This window comes from Muntiacus reevesi, chromosome 10 (assembly GCF_963930625.1).
Source record: "Muntiacus reevesi chromosome 10, mMunRee1.1, whole genome shotgun sequence".
Classification (NCBI taxonomy): domain Eukaryota; kingdom Metazoa; phylum Chordata; class Mammalia; order Artiodactyla; family Cervidae; genus Muntiacus; species Muntiacus reevesi.
In genome coordinates this window covers 45,506,662-45,528,634 of record NC_089258.1, presented here as the reverse complement: position 1 = coordinate 45,528,634, position 21,973 = coordinate 45,506,662, and the positions used below count along the sequence as shown (strand labels likewise).

The window sequence follows — 21,973 nt, the reverse complement described above, 5'->3', positions numbered from 1 at the left end:
AAAATGTTTAATTTCACTAATTTGACCTGGCAGTTGACTCACTTACCACTGTCGTAAATACTATTTGATAACATTGATGAAAACGAAACGCTTTCTTTTACTACAGCTCCAGATGGACCGACTTTTTAGCGCATTCTTTAACAGTTGTCATTGCTTAGGTGATATTCAATGCTGATGTGCCCGGAGTCCTCGCTGTTGTAGTGGTATCGCTTGTTCTAGTCTCTTACAGAGTAAGTACCCTTGTCAACTTGTGGATGGGACGGCAGGCCCAGGGGTGCACAGGTAGTCCTGCCTGGGCTGGGGGACCTGAGCTCACTGGCTGGTCTGTACAATGCTGATAACGACAACCACATCACCGGTGTCCCCTGACCCGTGTGGCTGTGAGGATCACTTAGTGTGAAATTAGGTATACACTTAGACGTGCAGTGTGAAAAGGGTGTCTGTTTCTGGAAACAATGGGCAAGCGCGTCTGTGGAAGCAGCAGGACTCGTATGGCCCGTGACTTCAGGCAGCTGGGGGGCTGGCAGGTGCCTGGGGAAACCCCCGTGGATGCTAGTCTGAGACGGTTCTGTTAGGAAAAACAAACTGCTTTCTCTGTGAATGTCAACCAAGCTGCCCGCAAGCTGCTTTGCTGCCTTCTGACTGCACCTGGGCCCTGTCACCGTGGGTCTCAGGGAGATGACCTGGTCACTCACTGGCCTCTGAGTGGCAGGGCCGCCCCAGGCACAGTGACAGCCCACCTGGCAAAAGCCGTCTTCGGGCGGCCGGCCCTGATCCCCCCGCGCCTCCGCCGATGCCCGTCTTCCTCCTGTTCCCATCTGCTCCTCACGTCTCTGCCCTGGCTCCTGGCTCAGCTATACGGAGAGTGTCAGTCCACACATTCCTCGAGCTTTGCCTTATTCTGTGATGTCTGATGTCATGAAAGGAAAATATCCCTATCAGGCAAAGTACTCAGCTCTCTATATATTACTCATGCAACTCCCTCGTGTGATGTGTGCCCATGTTCCTCCTATAGCCTGTGTCTCTGTTCTGTTTTCTTTTCTTTTCCCCCCTCAAAGTATTGATGTAGTGGGAAGGAATTTTAAAAATTAAGAATACAACAGAAGCAGTCTAGTTTCTCTAAATAATCTCCTGTTAAACTATTAGACATTGATTTATGTAATATTTTATATTTGTACAATCAAGATTAATATTGTTGTTCAGTTGCTCAGTCATGTCCTACTCTGTGACCCCATGGACTGCAGCACGCCAGTCAACCCTGTCCTTCACCATCTCCCAGAGTTTTCTCAAACTCGTGTCCATTGAGTTGGTGATGCCACCCAACCATCTCATCCTCTGTCATCCCCTTCTCCTGCCTTCAGTCTTTCCCAGCATCAGGGTCTTTTCTAATGACTCAATTCTTTGCATCAGGTGGCCAGAGTATTGGAGTTTCAGCTTCAGCATCAGTCCTTCCAATGAACACCCAGGACCGATCTCCTTTAGGAAGGACTGGTTGGATCTCCTTGCAGTCCAAGGGACTCTCAAGAGTCTTCTCCAACACCACAGTTCAAAAACATCAATTCTACGATGCTCAACTTTATTTATGGTCCAACTCTCACATCCATACATGACTACTAGAAAAACCAAAGCTTTGACTAGATGGACCTTTGTTGGCAAAGTGGTATCTTTGCTTTTTAATATGCCGTCTAGGTTGGTCATAGCTTCTCTTCCAAGGACTAAGTGTCTTTTAATTTTGTGCCTGCAATCACCATCCACAGTGACTTTGGAGCCCAATAAAATAAAGTCTGTCACTGTTTCCATTTTTTCCCCATCTATTTGCCATGAAGTGATAGGACTGGATGCCATGATCTTACCTGATTTGTGTATGTGTATATGTGTGCGTATATACATAGTTGTGTGATGTATGTGTACATATATTTTTGTGTCACAAGACAGCACATTCTTTCACTGGCACTTAGTTCAACTGTTTCAAGTTTTTGTCTGAAAAAATATTTTCTTAACTTTCAGCTTTTTCCAGAGTATTTTCTTATATTTTAAAATGTATTATTCATTTTTTGAAAGAAAGTGCTCTTTGTGATCATCAGGCCAATGCTCCTAAATCCTTTGACTCCTTGTTTGACTTTTATCTGGCCATCAGTAATGTGTGGAAAACCTGGAAACTACGGAAAAGAGTGAAAAAGGAAGAAAAAGACACCAGTAGTCTCACTGCCCACAGATGCTCCATCGACTCTCCTCACATCATCCTGTCATTTCCCTTTCACCACTGAGGTCTGAAACCAGATTCTAGGAGATCCTGGGGTTCTGCCCTCATGTGTGTGTGTGTGTGTGTGTGTGTGTGTGTGTGTGTGTGTGTTCTCCAAACAGGAAGCCTCTGTTTTCACCCTCCCATCAGATCCAGTTGTGGAGCAGACCCCCAACACAGGGTGTGCCTCCTCTGAGTCCTCCTCATACGTCTTCACAAAGACTGATCAGCTCATAGATGGTGTGTTTCCACAGCACACCTGATTCCTGGCTGTACTACACAGGCACAGACTTTCAATGGGGTGGTGCTGGCCCGAGGAAACAGACCGATGGCAGAGAATACAGACCTGGGGACAAAGCTGGTTGGTCTTTCGACAAAGTGAACATGGCATCCCAGTGAGGGAAGACACAGAGGTCTTTTCAATATGTGGCTCAACGGGACACTCAGATGGGAAAGTGAGTCTGGACCTGCCCCACAATGTAGACACAACCAACGCAGGATGACGACAGGCTAAATGGGAAAGGTGGAACATAAATCTGTGAAAATACAACTTCCCCTTTCCATCAACCCACTTGCATGAGCCTGGGTCAGGTAAAGACTTTGCAAGCTCACAAAAAATCCCATAACAAAGGATAAAGTAGATATATGTTGTTTCAGTACTTCTTCAAAACCTATGTTTAAGAGCTTCATAAAGGCAAACTTAGAAAGGGTAAAGATATTTGAAGGACGTGTATTAAGGACTGATTAAGGAGTTCCATTGAGAAGAATGCAGAATATCAAATAATACCACTATACCTCACACCAGGACATATAACTTTATAAAATAAAAAGACTAGCTACCTGCATCAACAGAGATGCTAGACCAGTGGAACTCTAGTGCATTGCTGGTGAAGGTGGTAAGTTGACCTAGTCTCTTTGGAAAAGCATTTGGTTGTGTGTCCTAAAGTTGAAAATATCTTAAGAGCCAGTAGCAGTTACTCCCTAGAAACATATCTACAGGCTGGCATAAGGATGTTCATCTAAGGACATGCTCAAAGCTGCAGTTTGTAAAAGCCAAGAATGCAAGATGACCCCAGTGGCTATCAGTAAGGAATGGATACATCAATTCGTTGAGAATATACAGAATATATAGAAATGCAAACAAACCCTACAGCTGTGGGGCTTAACATGAGTTAGTTTCAAAAGCATAATACTGAAGGCAGAAGTAAGAGACCACATGGGTTTTTAATGAAGAAGCAGAAAGAGATTAGTATTTTCATGAAATTGGGTTAAGCGTAGGCAGGTGGAGTTTTCCCCAGAGTTCAGAGCTGACTGGTGGCTGGGGAAGGCGCCGGTGAGAAAGAACACAGTGACCGAGGGTGGGGGCTGGGGGTGAGCTCATGAGAACATGGCTCAGGTTTCTGACTTGGGGGCCTGGACTGCTCCTCAACAGGCCACCAGGAGAACAGGCAGGCATGCTGGACATGCAGAAGTTTCTGCTCTGATTCTCCTACGAGACTCCCAGGTCTGCTGCAGGGCTGTAGCTCCCTTGGCTTCCGGGCCTAGTGCATTGTCTATGACATCTTGGTTGGCAGGACAGGGCAGGGGGATCCTTTCGTGGGGACAGTTTGCCTTATTTTGTGAGCAAAGACCTGCATGTAGAGAAGCTTATCAAGAGGGGGTCCAGTGACCACAGTTTGCAGGGACTGGTCTTCTGCTGTCATCTTGGTTTGCTCAGATATCACCACCTGAATAAACATAGTAAGCTTTAGACTACATTTCTGTACACTCTTTTCCTTGAAGTGTCTTTGAAAATATCAAATATAATCACATCTGCAGAAATTTCTGGAAAGCTCCACCCTTCCCCTCTGTTCCTTTAGTAAACAAAGGGCAAGGTAGACTTTGGATAAATATTTGTTCTAGTTCTCACTTTTTTTCTTTTTTACTCTCAGTTTCTACCTATATGCTTTATTGCCTCAGTTTCTTTGTGGGTTTTTTTATTATTATTGTTTGTTTATTTGTTACTTTTGCTGTCACAACACTTTTTTTGGCATGTTACTTTTCAGAGCACACATACACTCACACAAACACTCATATACAGACATACTCCATGTCACCAGCACTTGCTTTTAGTTGGACATTAATCTCAAAAGAAAAAAGAAAAAAAAACTCTGGAAGGACATAATGTTTACAATAAAAGAGCTTAGAGTCTAGCAGAAAGACAGAGAGGCAAGCAGACAATTAAACTAGGATCAGATAATTGCAAAGCAAACCAAATACCATTTTCATAAAGAAAGAGGTTATCATGTGGAATTTGGAAACCACTGCTATGGATGATATTAATGGAAGAAAGCTTCTGTTCCATTGTGTACGCCAACACTGAATCCTTCTTGGCAGAAATAGAGTTTATAAAAGATTGTTCAGTAATTAAAAACAATCACATTAATTCTAGAAACACCGTCTTGGTGAAATGAAGTAGATTTTATTTGAAATGTGCAGTAGGATTGAAATTAAGTTTTGGATTTGTAAGGTTAAAGACATTAAAGTCTTTTCAGAAATGGCAATCATGCCTGGAATTCTAAAGGTAATCTGGTTAGGAAAAAAATTATTTGTATCACTAGGTAAAACACATGAATATGCATGCAAATTTTAGATCATTGTTTTATCTAAAGAGTACCTTAGAGAATTAGATCTAAGGATTACTTTTTTCTGAATTAATTGTTCTGGCTGTGCTGGATCTTTGTTCCTGTGCATGGGCCTTTCTAGTTGTGGTGAGCAGGGGCTGCTTTTAGCTGCAGTGTGGGCTTCTCACGTGGTGGCTTCCGTTGCACAGGCTCTCAGGCGTACGGGCTGCAGTGGCGTGGCCCTGGGCTCTGGAGCACAGGCTTCAGAGGTTGCAGCCCACGGGCTTAGATGCTCCTGACATGTGGGACCTTCCCCGACCAGGGATCGAACCCGTGCCCTGCACTCGCAGGCGGATTCTCATCCACTGCACCACCGAGCAAGTCCAGAGGACTACTTTCAAATTAGGAAATCCCTTTCATATTTCAACCCTTGCTGATATTACTATTGTAATTATCCAGAAAGTCCTAATTTTTCTGTTTATTTGCACACAGTAAAGTTATTAAAAGAAGATTAAATGGGATATTTGTAACACTTTGGATATGTCTGATTCAATTATAGTGAACTTGTATAGAATTTATAAGTACAAGATATTTATTAATAGCATTCTGGGGGCCGGGGGGAAGGCCTGTGGTATCTCTAGCTACTTCTTACAGGCTCAATAAATTAATCAATCAGGTCAGCTTTGTGGGTAGCTGTCTGTGATGGTTACTAGTTGATGTAACTTCATATTTAGAGAAGTAGAGTTCTAGTTCCTAATGTTCTAAAATTAATGTTGGCCGGCGCAGGAGACGATGCCGTTTCCAGTTACAACACAGGGATCACAGCAAACACAGCCGCCTCAGAAGCACTATGGCATTACTTCTCCCATCAGCTTAGCAGCCCCCAAGGAGACTGACTGCCTACTCACACAGAAGCTTGTTGAGACTCTGAAGCCCTTTGGGGTTTTTGAAGAGGAAGAGGAGCTGCAGCACAGGATTTTAATTTTGGGAAAATTAAATAACCTGGTAAAAGAGTGGATACGAGAAATCAGTGAAAGCAAGAATCTTCCACAATCTGTAATTGAAAATGTTGGTGGGAAAATTTTTACATTTGGATCTTATAGATTAGGAGTACATACAAAATGTGCTGATATTGATGCATTGTGTGTTGCACCAAGACATGTTGATCGAAGTGATTTTTTCACCTCGTTCTATGATAAGTTGAAATTACAGGAAGAAGTAAAAGATTTAAGAGCTGTTGAAGAGGCATTTGTACCAGTTATCAAACTGTGTTTTGATGGGAGAGAGATTGATATTTTGTTTGCAAGATTAGCACTGCAGACTATTCCAGAAGACTTGGACTTAAGAGATGACAGTCTGCTTAAAAATTTAGATATAAGATGTATAAGAAGTCTTAACGGTTGCAGGGTAACCGATGAAATTTTACATCTAGTACCAAACATTGACAACTTCAGGTTAACTCTGAGAGCTATCAAACTGTGGGCCAAACGCCACAACATCTATTCCAATATATTAGGTTTCCTCGGTGGTGTTTCCTGGGCTATGCTAGTAGCAAGAACTTGCCAGCTTTATCCAAATGCAATAGCATCAACTCTTGTACATAAATTTTTCTTGGTATTTTCTAAATGGGAATGGCCAAATCCAGTCCTATTGAAACAACCTGAAGAATGCAATCTTAATTTGCCTGTATGGGACCCAAGGGTAAACCCCAGTGATAGGTACCATCTTATGCCTATAATTACACCAGCATACCCACAACAGAACTCCACGTACAATGTGTCCATTTCAACACGGATGGTCATGGTTGAGGAGTTTAATCAAGGTCTTGCTATCACAGATGAAATTTTGCTGAGTAAGGCAGAGTGGTCCAAACTTTTTGAAGCTCCAAACTTCTTTCAAAAGTACAAGCATTATATTGTACTTCTAGCAAGTGCACCAACCGAAAAACAACGCCTAGAATGGGTGGGCTTGGTGGAATAAAAAATACGAATCCTGGTTGGAAGTTTGGAGAAGAATGAGTTTATTATACTGGCTCATGTGAATCCCCAGTCATTTCCAGCACCCAAAGAAAATCCTGACAAGGAAGAATTTCGCACGATGTGGGTGATTGGGTTGGTGTTTAAAAAAACAGAAAACTCTGAAAATCTCAGTGTTGATCTCACTTATGATATTCAGTCTTTCACAGATACAGTTTATAGGCAAGCAATAAACAGCAAGATGTTTGAGGTGGACATGAAAATTGCTGCAATGCATGTAAAAAGAAAGCAACTCCATCAGCTGCTCCCTAGTCATGTGCTTCAGAAAAAGAAAAAGCATTCAGCAGAAGGCGTCAAGTTGACACCTCTGAATGACAGCAGCCTCGACTTGTCTATGGACAGTGATAACAGCATGTCTGTGCCTTCACCTACTAGTGCTATGAAGACCAGTCCATTGAACAGTTCTGGCAGCTCTCAGGGCAGAAACAGTCCTGCTCCAGCTGTAACAGCAGCATCTGTGACCATCATACAGGCTACTGAAGTTTCTGTGCCACAAGTAAATTCCAGTGAAAGCTCAGGGGGTACATTGAGTGAAAGCATTCCTCAAACTGCCACACAACCAGCCATTTCATCACCACCAAAGCCTACGGTCTCCAGAGTTGTTTCCTCAACACGTCTGGTAAACCCACCACTGAGACCTTCAGGAAATGCAGCAGCAAAGATACCTAATCCTATAGCAGGAGTCAAGAGGACATCCTCACCTCATAAAGAAGAGAGCCCCAAGAAAACCAAAACAGAAGAGGAACAGCTTGATACAGAGACAAGTACAACTCAATCAGAAACCATTCAGACAGCGACTTCTCTATTGGCCTCTCAGAAAACATCCAGTACAGACCTTTCTGATATCCCTGCTCTCCCTGCAAACCCTATTCCTGTTATCAAAAATTCAATAAAACTGAGATTGAATTGGTAAAAACAACCTCAGGGGTCCAGAAACAATGTCTGCCAACTCAACCTGTTGTCTTCAAATGCTAAAAAAGGAATGGAAGGTGCAAGACTAGACATGACTGAAAGTGGATTGAGGGTTTTTTGTGACCTCCCTTACTGGGCTAATCAGCACTTGATCGGAAGTCCAGGTTAGTATGTGAAGCCAGGAGTACTATTATTATTGTGTTAGCAATAGTTGCATTAACTATTTCAAAAAATTACTGCCTTTAAAAAAAAAAAAAAACCTCAAGCTATATTTGTATTCATAATTGACATCTGGACTGGGTTTATGTTTGCTGCATTGTTTGGAAAATTTGCAATACAAACTGGCATAAGAATTCTTTATTCTGATGATGCACTTTTATGTATTTTTTTTATTATTATTAGAGAGTATAAATAATTTTAGATTTTCAGCTTGATGGATTTTCATTTTTTCCTGAAGAATTTCCTTTACCATTAGTCTTCAAATCGGATGCCGTTGCACAGTGGTATACTGTTATGCTTCAGAGAAAGGATAAGAGTACATCTAGGTCAGTCCCTCTGAGGTAGCTGTAACCTTTAAAATGAAATGTCAACACTAGGGTATATATTTGACATTGAAAGCATAATTAGGAAATACTTCGTTTTGATGGGGTCATGATTAAGAAATGATATTGGTTTTTATTTATAGAAATGTTTAGAGTGCATGCAAATCAGCGATCAGCCAGCAAATATTTTTCTTTGAGCTTGTTAAAGCTCCATATTCTTTTGCCTTCAATCTGTTGTCTTTGAAACCAAGCTTTTTGCTCCTCCCCTCTTCTTCCCTCCCCCTACCCCTTTTGCTTGTATGTGTAAGGTAGGAATTCTTTCATTAAAAAAAAACAAAATGCCAGTATTTTCTAAAGCCATGATGTGAAACCAGTGACTCTGTGGCTGTATGGCACAGAACACTAAATTTTGGTCCCATGGCTGAAACTTTAGGGTGACTAAAAATAATGCCTGTGAAACATGATATCTATCTTGGATGGCCGTTTGATCTCTAAATATGAGGAATTTTGTACACTCCACAGAACTCCTGTCTATAGTAAAGTTGATTTTCAATATTAAATGTGGGCAAAAAGGCATTTTCTCCAAGAATTTTAAACTAATTTTTATTTTTAAATGGTTGACCAAAACATGTCAGTAAATTTTACATGTGGAAACATTTAAAAATCATTTCTAGCAAGCACTTGACATCTAATCAGTTCTTTACTCCTTTTTCTGTTTTATCCTCTCAGTAAATAATTCCTCATAATTAAGCAGCAGAGCATTCATCTTTACAAATATATGAGGGAAGCCAGATGTTGATAAACTTATTCTTTCTTAATCTGGACAAAGCAAACCTAACATTTTTCTGGTGAGCATGTTTTATGAATCCTCCATTGTGCTCCATTCTATCACATGTGCATTTTTCATGTTAAACTGCAATTACTTAACCTCTTCCCCGTTCCCTCTAAATTAATTTTCCAAAGTTGGAGTGTAGTCTTTCCCCCTTAGGCTATGCATTAATTGCGGCTTTCTTTTCGCCATACTTTGTAGCGTCTAGCACACAGTGTTCTCCTTCCCACACCTTGGCCCTGCACAGCCACCTTGCCGCCCCAGCGCCCGCGCGGACGAGACGGTCAGGCCAGCAGGTGAAGGCTGCAGGGCGGCTGTGTGCTTCGTGTAGCTGAGAGTTAGATCGAAACCGCCAGGCACAGACTTAGTCTTGTCATTTTGTTTACACATTGGGGAAAAAGAATTCAGTTTATTAAACGTTTCATGTACCTGCACCCAAGTTTTGCCAAGCTGGGAACTTGGACCTTTTCTGTGTAGTGACTTTTTAATTCTAGTTTTCATAACCTGGAGATCAGACTGTTGCTTTCGCATGATGTACGTAGTGTTTCATGACTGGAGTTTGCTTTGTTTTATAGTATCTGTACTCCTTGTATTTTTCAAGAGCTATTTTGTAAACAGATGATGTATTTCTCCATTGAAAACACAATAAAAAAAAAAAGCACAAAAAAGTAAAATTAATGTTAAATATTATTGTACTCTTCAGAAAATGTACATACTTACATGTACCAAATTTTACATATATTGTCAGCATATCCATAAACCCCTTGACTCCACTCCAGTAATAATGTGCTAGGACTACTGCTATTACTACTGTTATTACAGGTATCTCTACTGCTCTTTTTAAGTCTCTATTGTAATTCAGTTTGTTTCCTAAAGGCATGAATAGATTCTCTCCTTTAAAACTCGTTAAACACTTTTCTTCACAGTATTAATGCATATGCATTGGAATTTGTGTGCTAATAAATCCAGTAATATGCAGAGTATATTACGTGGGGAAGAAGGGAATGAGGGCATCTGACTTTCTGAATTTGCTGGAAGCTGGTTTTTCAACTAGTCAGCTACTCTTGCGAGCTTCTCAGAGGTTGGGGACAAATTAGAAGTTAGAGGTTCTGTCCGAGCCTCTATTTACCTGATGATCATTTTCACGGAACCTCAAGACTGTGCAAGAGATTTATCCCTACATGTATCATCTCACTGCAGGATTTCCAGTGCACTTACCATGAGGCTGTGGACTGCATTGGACATCCGAGATCACTTCTGTGTGGCTCTGTGGGTGGTAGGGAAAGCCTAGAATGCCAGGTGAGGGCATCTTTTCTGCATGGCAGGGCCCTCACCATGGAGAGCAGGCCTGGTCTGATCTTTCAGAACAAGTGATGACATGAAGTGTGTTTCTTTCCAGCGGTCACCTGCCCGGGCATTGAAGCCCAGCTCTCGGAACACGTCACCTGGAGGCTGGTGTCGGGGTCCCTGAATGAGTACGGAGCGCAGGTGGTGCTGAGCTGCAGCCCAGGGTACTACCTGGAGGGCCGACGGCTGCTGCAGTGCCACGCCAACGGCACGTGGAGCGTGGGGGAGGAGAGGCCGCGGTGCAGAGGTGAGTGACAGGCGTGGCCCCGCCCCCCAGGCCCGCCCGCGTCCCTGATGGCGACAGCATCTGCCTTTCCAGGGCCTGTCATCTGTTCTCTGCATTAGCGGTGTAACCAAATGGCATTTCTTTTCATTACAATGAGGAATGTATATTTTTCTCCAACATACTTAACTATATGACTGCTGCCTTAAGTGCTAAATGTTGGCTTTTCCTTGTGAACAATCATATTTTACAGACATTGAAATATTATTATAGAATACTCAGATACTTCAAATCAGCTCAAAAACAAATCCACGTCTGTGTTTTTAAAGATCAGTCTTACTCCATGCGCTGACTATTCAAACCTTCTAATTAGGATCTTGGAAGCTCATGCATTTATGCTAAGGATGTTGTGTTCTCAAATAATAACTGTCTTGAAAAGGGAGATTATGATTCTCGTAGGTACAAGATAAGCAGTTAAGCTTCTGAGTGGGTTTCATAATAAATATGAATAAATAGAAAAATAAAACAATATTAGTATTGTTCAGAGCTCTATTTGATTCAGATATATTTAATATACAATCTGTAGTGGGATTGTTCACAGGAAATTATCATGCACAAAAACAAGCAGTTAGAACAGTGTCAGATTTATAAAATACCCAGCTTAGCAAGAATAAAGCAGAATAAAAATGGGAAAAGGACAAAAGAAACAACACTTCACTGTCTGTGATAGTCACTCTGATTCAGTCTATGAATCTGAATGGGACAAATGGTGATGACGCGCCCACTGATGCTCTTCACCAGGATCACGGACGTGGATCAGGAAGGGCCCAGACCTCTGGGAGCTCAGAGTGAGAGTGGACAGGACCCCTCCCGAAGCTTATTTATTCATGGGTCCCTCACCATTCCCTAGGGTGTCCTGGTTTGACTCGTTGCCCGGTCACTGAAGGTGCTGAACTTCTCCATGTTAGACACCTGAATTAGTGAGTGCCCCCCTTCCCGCGACCTCCCACCAGCAATCTCAGGCTGTGATTCTGAGACTCGGGCATTAAACTCAGAAGGCAAGTGGAGGAGGAGTCGGGGCCTCTACCTTCTGCTATTTCAGACTTTCCCAGCCAACATCCTCTGTCAGTTTCACACAGGACACGGGGACTTGCACACAGGCGCTGGCTCACCTCCCGTGGATGAGGAGCTCTTGGAGAGCTCCTGCAGATAACCAGTCTCATCAGTTTCCCATCCTCCCTGTTTGTCCTGTGACCCCAAGATGGGGGGTTTGCTGGGCTGGGGGGTGCCTTCTGCACCCCAGCCTTGTATACTTAGGACTCAGATTGCCATTCTGGGATGCTGGACCCTTACAGGGAGAGCCTTCCATCCATTTATTTATTTATTTTTAATTTAATTTTTTGACCCTGCTGCATGGCATGTGGAGCCTAGTTCCCTGACCAAGGATTTAACCCAGAGCCCCTGCAGTAGAAGCACAGAGTTTTAATCACTGCACCACCAGGGAGTTCCCTAGTCTTCTATTAATATTTAAAGGAGTGTTTACAAAAACACTGATTCTTTTGCCCTTTTTCTCTTTTTTGTTTTTTTAAATTATGGAAGTATGATAACATTTACAGGAGACTTGGAAAATGCATAACAGGGTTACCTATAGTTCTCCTATATATTACAATTATTTTTAAGTAGATGAATTAAGATTTTTAGTTGGAGTTTCGATATCAAACTCTTAAAAATTAATAGAATGAGTATACAGAGAAGTAGAAGAATATAGTAGACCTGAAAAGCACTATGAACCAATTCAACATAATTAAGATTTAAACAATTTTCACACAACAGTAGGATATAAATTCTATTCAAGTTCCCATAGGCTGTAAACTAGGAGACCCTGGAATACAAGGGACATAAAACAAAGTGCAAAAATGTCATGGTCTAAAGGTATTGAAATCATATAGGGTCTGTTCTCTTATCACTGTGGAATTGTGTTAGAAATCACTATCAAAAGATATTTGAAAATAGCTCTCACATTTTCAAGTGCAATGTGACATTTACTAAGAGAGATCTTCAACTTGGCCATCAAAAGCCTCAATAAAGTTAGACTAAAAAAAAACACAGAGGGTGATTGCAGAGGAGAAAGCATTTAAATGAGAAATTAATATCAAAATGATAAATTAATATCAGCATTACCTTTTTAAGTCCCATGTAGTTGCAAATTAAATATCCACTTTTTTTAATATCCACTTTTTAAAATTAATTTTTATTGAAGGATAATTGCTTTACAGAATTCTATTGTTTTCTGTCAAACCTCAGCATGAATCAGCCACAGGTATACATATGTCCCCCCCTTTTGAACCTCCCTCCAGTCTCCCTCCCCACCCCACCCCTCTAGGTTGTTACAGAGCCCCTGTTTGTGTTTCCTGAGCCACACAGCAAATTCCCGTGGGCTCTGTATTTTACATATGCTAATGTCAGTTTCCATGTTACTCCTTCCATACATCTCGCCCTCTCCTCCCCTCTCCCCATGTCCATAAGTCTGTTCTCTATGTCTGTTTCTCCACTGCTGCCCTAAGTAAATTCTTCAGTACCATTTTTCTAGATTGCATATAATGGATAAACGTCCACTATTAAATGATGAATGTACCTAAGAAGCCATAACAAGGAAAATTAGAAAATATTTGCAATAGAATAAAAATGAAAAGAAAATTTGCCAGAATTTGTTGCATGCAGCTGAGGCTGCTCAGTGAAATCAAATACAATGTGGAGTCTTGAATAAGATATGAAAAAAAATAATGGACACTAGACTGAAATTTTGTGAAATTGGAACAAAATCTCTCCTTCAATTAATATTACTGTATCACATGTTAATTTATTTCTTTTCTTTCCTTTTTTAAAAATAACATTGTATTTCTTTATAGTCTCAGATTGGATTAGAAATTTTAAGCCTTGTTGAAATCTTTTTTTTAAATCACTAAGATAATAAATTTCTAGAATTTTAGTAGTCATACTAGATGCCAAAGTACATGGAACTATATCAAAGTTTTGAATGAATATAGATTAAAAATCAAGCATTGTATTCCTACTAAGTCAACCAAGTGGAATTAAATGTCATATTTTTTTTAGCTAGGCAATAATTCTTAAATTTTCTAAAATATATATATATTATACATACTATATATATACGTATATGTATAGTATGTATACAAAAGCTTCTCCACTACACTAGATAAAGGTTTGAGAAAGAACAAAAGAGATGAAGAAATTAGAGAACATAAACTAAATGAAGTGGTGGCACTGAATATCAAATAGAAAAAGTGAAACAAACTAGATAAAAGTAAAAGATCATCATATAGCTCAGTTGTTTTTAAAAATGACTGCTCTTTAGAAACACATCTAGAGCTCCAGAAAAAAATTTTAAGAAAGCAATACCTGGGCATTTGTATTTTTCAGAAAATTCCAAGATCATTCTGATATACATCTGGATTTTAAAAAGTGATTACAGATTTTTCTATTAAATGGTGGTTCTAATGATATAGAATTCTATTGACCAGTCATGATACAATGGTGTTCAATCAGTAATATTTACAGACTCAACAATAGTAAAAGATGAAAAACACACTGATTCTTAAACTGAACCATTGGCAGCCCAGTTCCACCCTCATTTGTGAAAAGAAGGCAGAACTTGGCTTCGGCCATCCATGAATTGTATCTCTACCTCCCTCTTTCTGATTTCTCAGAAGCCTGTTTTCCCGACTTTCAATTGACGTCCTTTAATCCGCTGGGTCTCATGCTGGGTCTGGTCCATGGACAGTCACCACCAGGCCCTAGGCCTGAAGACGTCTCCAGGCATCTGGGCCACAGACATTCTCTGCAGATGGTTGGGCCTTCGCTGACTGACTGCGTTGAGCAGGAGCTGTTCTATCTCACTTTGTTATTTGTCTCCTTCAAACGTCCTTGAGGATGTGTGGCCTTTTCTAAAAGCATTGGCTTCCACGGAAATCTTTGCTCGCCTTTTGGTTTTGTGTCTTTGTTAGTATCTGTTGTTCGGTTGGTCACCCTATGGCCAGGGGGCGTGCATTTACACTTGAACCTCTGACATCTTTGAATCAGCCGCATTTCCTCATAGAGACAGGGTGTTTTATGCTCCTCCTGAGTTTTCCTCGCCCAAACATGGAATCTGCTCTTCTCCAAGGAGCCCTGCTACCTGTTACTGGAAACAGTATAAGAGACCAAGCTCTGTGCCCAAGGGTGTGCATTATCTGAGGGTCACTGTCTTTATTCTTGAAAGCTTGATAGAAGAAGAGAACAGGGACATAAAGTTTTCCCTTGGAAATTTGATGAAAGATTTCATTTGTTTTTTAGGGTAGAGGAGTCCTCTCTTTCTGTTAGGGGGCTTCCACGTTGGTGCTGCGCACCTCATTAACGTGGCAGGTTTTCTGCCACCCAGATCTCCACATCTGAGACCCCATTATCCAGCTGCTGGAAAGCTAAAGCTTTGTCCCAGTAGTTCTTATATACAGTCTAGTGAAGCTTAGTAGAGGACAAGCCTAAAATAGTTTAGTTACCAGAATATTTTTAACAGAGGCTAAAAAAATAGAACAGATGTGAAAGCCACGCTCCTTTCTGCTGCTCCACCATTGACAGTGCGTCAGGACCTCCAAGAGGAAGTGTGCTCAGACCTCCCTTCTTACTAACGCTGAGGTTTCAAAACACGGTCCAGCCATCCTGAGTGGCTGCAAGGGGATCTTTAAATATCATCACTCAAAGTTAAGTTCATACCATGTTTGAGAAAAGGCATAATGAGAAGTTTATAATTAATTGTAAAAAAAATCTGAATCTGACTGAAACCCATGGACGTGTGGAAGAGCAAACGCGTTAGCAGTATTACTGAATGCATGAGATACGACCCTGTAAGAGTTTAGCAATCCCAGAAACTAAGAAGTCCTCACAGCTCCCTCAGCAACAATAACATTCTCATCAGGACATGCTCCAGAGCTGACCTTTCCAGATTTCTGATGAGCGGTGCCCCCAGAGCACACATTTCCAGGCTGTGCATGTCTGTTTGAAACGGAACCAGGGTTTTGGGTCTTGGAGTAAAATCAGCTTAATTCAAAAGATTGGTCTAAATGGTAAAATTGTCTTCACTTGAATTTTCAGTAAAGGCTTTCAGATTTTGGAACCAGTTCCCCAAATAGGCCCCGAGGTGTCCTTCACCCTTGGCGGACACCGGCCCAGCCCCGGCCAGGCGCAGGGCACTGCATTAGTGTACCCCCACCCGCTGTCCTCTCGCCAAGCTCAGCGCGCAGCGCTACCTGGCCGGGGCTGGCGTTAACACCTTCAGAGACGAACCAGGATGTCTCAGAGACCCAGAGAGGTTGGCGGTGTCACCCAGCTCAGAACTGGCAAAGATGAGTGGACCCCGGGCGGCCTGCAGCCAGCATGTGTGTGCTTGTTCTTTGCCTTTTACTGCCTCTTAACAGTTTACTGCTAACGAGGACTCAGTCATTTCTAGCTACTTGGCGGCTTTGCCCCAAGCCCTTTGCACATAAAAACTCACTTAGTGCAGCAGGAAATTTTTATCACTCCTCTTAGAAGAGCTTTTCACTTTCACTCTCACCTGTTAAATCACATTTAAGCCTCTAATGAGCAGTTCACCTTGATGACTTTATGATTCCCTCCTCCCCTGAGATTCTGCTGATTTTTTTTTTTTTTTTTTTTTTGGTGCTCAAACATCAGATTGATGTTGATTTTGTGAGTGGATTTTGCAAGTACAGGGAGTCAGGTGGTGTTACAAATATCTATAATGAAAGTGACCACTGCATTCTTCTCCGCACCTGGACTAATCGTGTCGGTGTAAGTGGTCAGTGATCAATAATTATGCTGGAACATACATGTAAACTGGGTGCCTATTGTTTTAATTTTCAGAAAGTCTGCACACATTCCATATAGTCAGCATTTTTATGAAGCTCATGGTCCCAACAAATAGTAAATGAAAGAAAAAGTGAGCTCAGTCCTTCTACTGTAGTGGGCATGCTGGGGTTTAAGTCCGTACATTTTGTACCAGTTTATGACTTTGGAGAAGACTAGCCATGTGTCTCAATTCCTGTTACGCACATGTGGATGTCCAGTAACTGTGATGAGATTCTTGTAATTGATGTAAGCAGAAAAGAGGACAGAAAGTCAACTTGTTGGACTGACTTGCTTGTATGGTAAGATATGTGTATACTGTGTATTTAAAGAAAAGTTTAGTTACCTGTGAGGATGAAAAAAAATAGCAATGGATGAAGGAAGGGACTTATTCTGTTTTGGATTCTACTCTAAAGTTTTAAGTTTTCATTCCAAGGATACAAGAGAAGGGAAATTAAACTTACCAGGTGATGGGTCATGTCACCCTGAGATGACACCCCTGCCCCCCAGATTCTTAATGAAGATGAAGACTTGAGATTTTGTGGTTTTTTACACAGAGAGTAGTCTATGTCAGACCTGCAACAATGCTCACTCTGTTTTTCTTTCCGTTCTAGTGATCTCATGTGGAAGCCTGTCCTTTCCCCCAAATGGGAACAAGATTGGAACACTGACGGTCTACGGTGCCACAGCCATATTCACGTGTAACTCGGGCTACACACTCGTGGGGTCCCACGTCAGAGAATGCTTAGCCAACGGGCTCTGGAGCGGCCCCGAGACTCGCTGTCTGGGTGAGTTAATCTTTCCAAGGGCACTGCTTTACTTCAAACAGACCTCAAAGATGGAGAACAGCAAGACAGAACGTGGTACTTCTCGCCATGAAAGCGCTGATGGAGAGTAACTAAATCCTCCCGGGGCCTTTAACGCTGCTCTTTAGAGTATCACTTCCTCTTTAAGTATCCAAAGGGATTTTTAAAAATCTGAGCGATAAATGCAGGTCATATATTGCCTTAAATGACACAAAAATTATTTTATAGAGTGCTGAAGGTAGCACTGCCCTCGAATGCCTTCATGGTTTTAGAATGCACACACACACGTTGAAAAAAAATAGAATGCACAAAAAATAAATTTTAAAATTGTCATATATTTTATCTTCTTAAAAATTTTAAAATTACATTAATAAGTTAATGTGCCATTAATGTCCATCAATGTAAGGACAATGAATTGTTTAAAATGGGGCTTCCCTGGTGGTTCAGACAGTAAAGAATCTGCCTGCAATGCAGGAGACCTTGGTTGGCTCTCTGGATCAGGAAGACCCCCCTGGAAAAGGGAGCAGCTATCCACTCCAGTACTCTTGCCTGGATAATTCCATGGACAGAGGAGTCTGGCAGGCTATAGTCCATGGGGTTGCAAAGAGTCAGACACAACTGAGTGACTTTCACTTTTTCTTTGTTATCTTTTTTAAAAAGTTTTAAATTGCCTTAGTAAGTTAATGTGCCATTAATGTCCGTCAGTGTAAGGACAATGAACTATGTAAAATAGAAAGTGTGCATAGTATTAATAATTTGGTCTTCTTTTTCCCGAGGATTAACATTTTCTACATGATAATTTTTTTTTAAATTGGGTTGAGGGGCTTCCCTGGTGATCCAGTGGTTAAGACTTCACCTTTCAGTGCAGGGGTGCTGGTACAATCCCTGATCACATGCCTCGTGGCCAGAAAAACAAAATATAAAACAGAAGCATATTGTAGCAAATTCAATAAAGACTTTCAAAATGATCCACATTAAAAGAAAATGTTTAAAAAAATTGGGTTGAAAGTTTTTCCTTTGAAAACTTAAGTGTATGAAAATTGCTGAGTAAGCAGTTTAAAGTGCAGAGATTTTAATGCTTCTTCTAGGTCTGCAAGTGATTAGTAAAATATGTTAATTGCCTTTGCATGTGTGCATGCTAAGTCTATTCAGTCCTGTCCAACTCTTTGCGACCCCATGGACTGTAGCCCACCAGGCTCCTCTGTCCATGGAATTCTCCAGGGAAGAATACTGGAGTGGTTGCCATGCCCTCCTCCAGTGGATCTTTCTAACCCATGGGTCAAACCCACATTTCCTGTGGCCCCTGCATTGCAGGCAGAATCTTTGCCACTGAGCCACCAGGGAAGCCCCTTTTATAACTGTCTCTATGATCTTGATAGCTTTGTAACCACTCCAACACAGCAGAAGTGGGAAGTTTAGGCTTCTGAACCTCTGCAGGCGAGGCTGACTTCAGGAACTCAGCCAGGACCAGTGAATTTAAATAGTAATAATGCTGCCATGGCTGATTCATGTCAATGTATGGCAAAAACCACTACAATATAAAAAAAATAAAAATAAATAAATAAATAGTAATAATCTGTTCTTTCTACTGGAGGGAATTTGAAGAAATACTCAGGCATTTGAAGGAAGCAGCAGACCAGGAAACAGGTAACCAATGCTAGAAGGAGGTTCTCATGCTTCTCCGTGGAGTGACTTTCTTCAGATTAGCACAAGACTTGGATCCATGCTGTTCTAACACAAGGCGTGCGTGTGAGGCCCTGTTCAGTGTAGTCGCTGTAGTTCTCAGCCATCCAGGACATCTCCCTGGGATTTATGTGGTATTTCCTGGGAGGCAGTGCTGCTTCTGAGACGTCCTGTGCTTTCCTACTGCTATTATGAGACTGGCTGGTGAGCGGTGCTTTGCTTTAGGCTGCTGTGGTTGGGGTAGGTTTTCTCCGTCAGCTGCAGTGAAGCGTGTCTAGAAAGAAAGGAATCCGGTGATCTAAGAAATTCCATCTCTGCTCTTAACTGTGAGATGGAGAGTAAACTTGAAGTTCACTTGCTTGGTGGATCACTGCCCACGAAAGCCTTATTGGCCCTTCCAGTGACCCTGGGATGCTAAGGCAGCAGTGGCCACAGGGAATTTCAGTGGCAACTTCAGTTTTTGTAACTGTTGAATCGTGGAGCCAGCTTGAGTCTTGTTGATTGCAAGCAAACCTTCACCTGTTTCGTGGCATTCTTCTGATGGAAGGTTAGGGCTTTGAAGTGGAAAGAATGAGATGCGTAGTTAGCTGTATGGAGGTGCTCAAAGGTACAGCCTCGGTGGGATGCAGTGTGACTGAGACACTTCTGGATGAGGGAGTTAAGCTGAAAGACAGAGGAAGGAAAATGTCCAGATTATAGTGTATAAAATGCTAGTGTTGTAGAACCTGGATGCAGGATATGAAGAATAATGCAATTGGAGGAGGCCAGAGTATATTGCTCAGCCATTAAAAAGAATTCATTTGAATCAGTTCTAATGAGATGGATGAAACTGGAGCCCATTATACAGAGTGAAGTAAGCCAGAAAGATAAAGACCAATACAGTATACTAACGCATATATATGGAATTTTAAAAGATGGTAATGATAACCCAATATGCAAAACAGAAAAAGAGACACAGATGTACAGAACAGACTTTTGGACTCTGTGGGAGAAGGCGAGGGTGGGATGTTCAGAGAGAACAGCACTGAAACAAGTATACTATCAAGGGTGAAACAGATCACCAGCCCAGGTTGGATGCACGAGACAAGTGCTCAGGGCTGGTGCACTGGGAAGACCTAGAGGGATGGGATGGGGAGGGAGGCGCGAGGGGGGATCAGGATGGGGAACACATGTAAATCCATGGCTGATTCATGTCAATGTATGGCAAAAACCACTACAATATTGTTAAGTAATTAGCCTCCAACTAATAAAAATAATTGAAAAAAAACAAAAAACCACCTAGAAAAGGATGAGAAATGATGCTTAGCCATGTGAGATTCTAAACCAGTGAGTAAAGAATGGGTAAAAAGTCTAAAGATTCTGAAAGTTGTAAACATAGTCTCAGTGAGACTTTACAGGTTGGGATTCATAATACACAGACTATGACAATGGAGGATAACTCTTTTCCTGAAAAAAACGGCTTGCCGATGGGTAGATAATATCATGTAACCTGGCAAGAATATATGTCCACAGGGCCCAGAAGACTGTGTGGGAGACAGTGGAGAACATGGGGAGAAGGATAAGCAGGTGGAGAACAGAGCCCTGTCAGTGTGGAGATGCTCAGATGGGGAAAGACCGTGACAATGCTAGCTGAAAGACTGAAAATAAATATCTGATGACAGATGCAGGAACCCTTCAAATCAATGATTGGCCAAATAGATTATTTTTAGACGTAAGAAGGGCTTCTCAGGTGGCGCTTGTGGTAAAGAACCCTCCTGCCAATGCAGGAGACGTCAAAGATGTGACTTCAATCCCTGAGTCGGGAAGGACTTCCCCGGAGGAAGGCATGGCAACCCACTCCAGTATTCTTGCCTGGAGAATCCCATGGACAGAGGAGCCCGGCGCAGGGTACAGTCCACAGAGTCGGACACGGTCAAACATGAGTGAAGCAGTTTAGTACATACAGATGCAGACTTAAGGAAATAATGGAATTAGTATGACATTTTACTCATAATGAAAAGTAAAATAGCTTTAAATGTACATGATGAGGTGAAAATTATGAAGTCATAGCACACACAGAAGGACCGTGTGTTTTGGGTAACAGAGGCTCATTGGCGCTAAGAGATGGCTGTGCCACCGGTATTATTTCCTTCAGTTTCCTTCTCGTCCCATGTGCCTAGGCGGTCCATGTCTGGGGTGAAGACTTCAGTTCTGTGAGGTAGTTCAAGTGAGCTGCTGAGGACTTGAAATGCATTTGTAGTGAAGGTTCTGGTAACCATGACATGTGAGGAATGTTTAGAAAGCTTGTGATCTTCAGTTTGGCTGAAAGAAAAGTTAGGTAATTAATAGCTCTTTTCAAATATTTAAAATAGTTGGTGGGAAAGAATTTAAAAACTAAAATTAATTAAACACATCTGCTAAGGGCAAGGACCAGGGCTGCTAATGACATTAGTGAGACGTAATTCCATTCATTGGTTTCAAATACCAGATGTGCATACAGAAAAATAGTTTTCAGATTCAATATAGGAAATATTTTCCCTTATTTATTCTTAAACAAGTGGGATCTGTCCAGGAATGCGATGAAGACTTCCTGAAGAAGTGCTTGGCCACCTGGCAAGTGTTCGTGTGGGGCTCCATGGGACTCTGTGCTGTTTTGATTCTATACCCAGCATGCTTTCTCCATCATAATGCAAAACACTTTGGCAAAAGCATTTTTTCAAGTTGTGGGTAAAGTATCTTGTTTATTTTTAGAGTTACTAGAACAAAAGAATTCCTTTGCTTGAAATTCTGTTTCACATGGAGCAGGCATCCTGTTTCTAACTGGGGTACAATGGTTATTTCCAATGATTTCCAGCAGGGAAGTACATGCCAGA

The 21,973-nt window shown here is 41.6% G+C and overlaps 1 protein-coding gene and 1 pseudogene across 1 annotated transcript in view; both read left to right on the top strand.

Moving 5' to 3' along the window:
* The window catches only part of LOC136176275 (CUB and sushi domain-containing protein 1), a 1,594,796-nt gene that overhangs the window by 1,504,707 nt on the left and 68,116 nt on the right, over nt 1-21,973 (top strand). Inside the window, exons 50-51 of the mRNA XM_065946402.1 lie at nt 10,564-10,758; nt 17,247-17,420. Coding sequence (XP_065802474.1) covers nt 10,564-10,758; nt 17,247-17,420 — 369 coding nt within the window. The remainder of the gene's footprint in view (nt 1-10,563; nt 10,759-17,246; nt 17,421-21,973) is intronic.
* LOC136176686 (poly(A) polymerase alpha pseudogene) lies at nt 5,628-9,813 on the top strand (annotated as a pseudogene).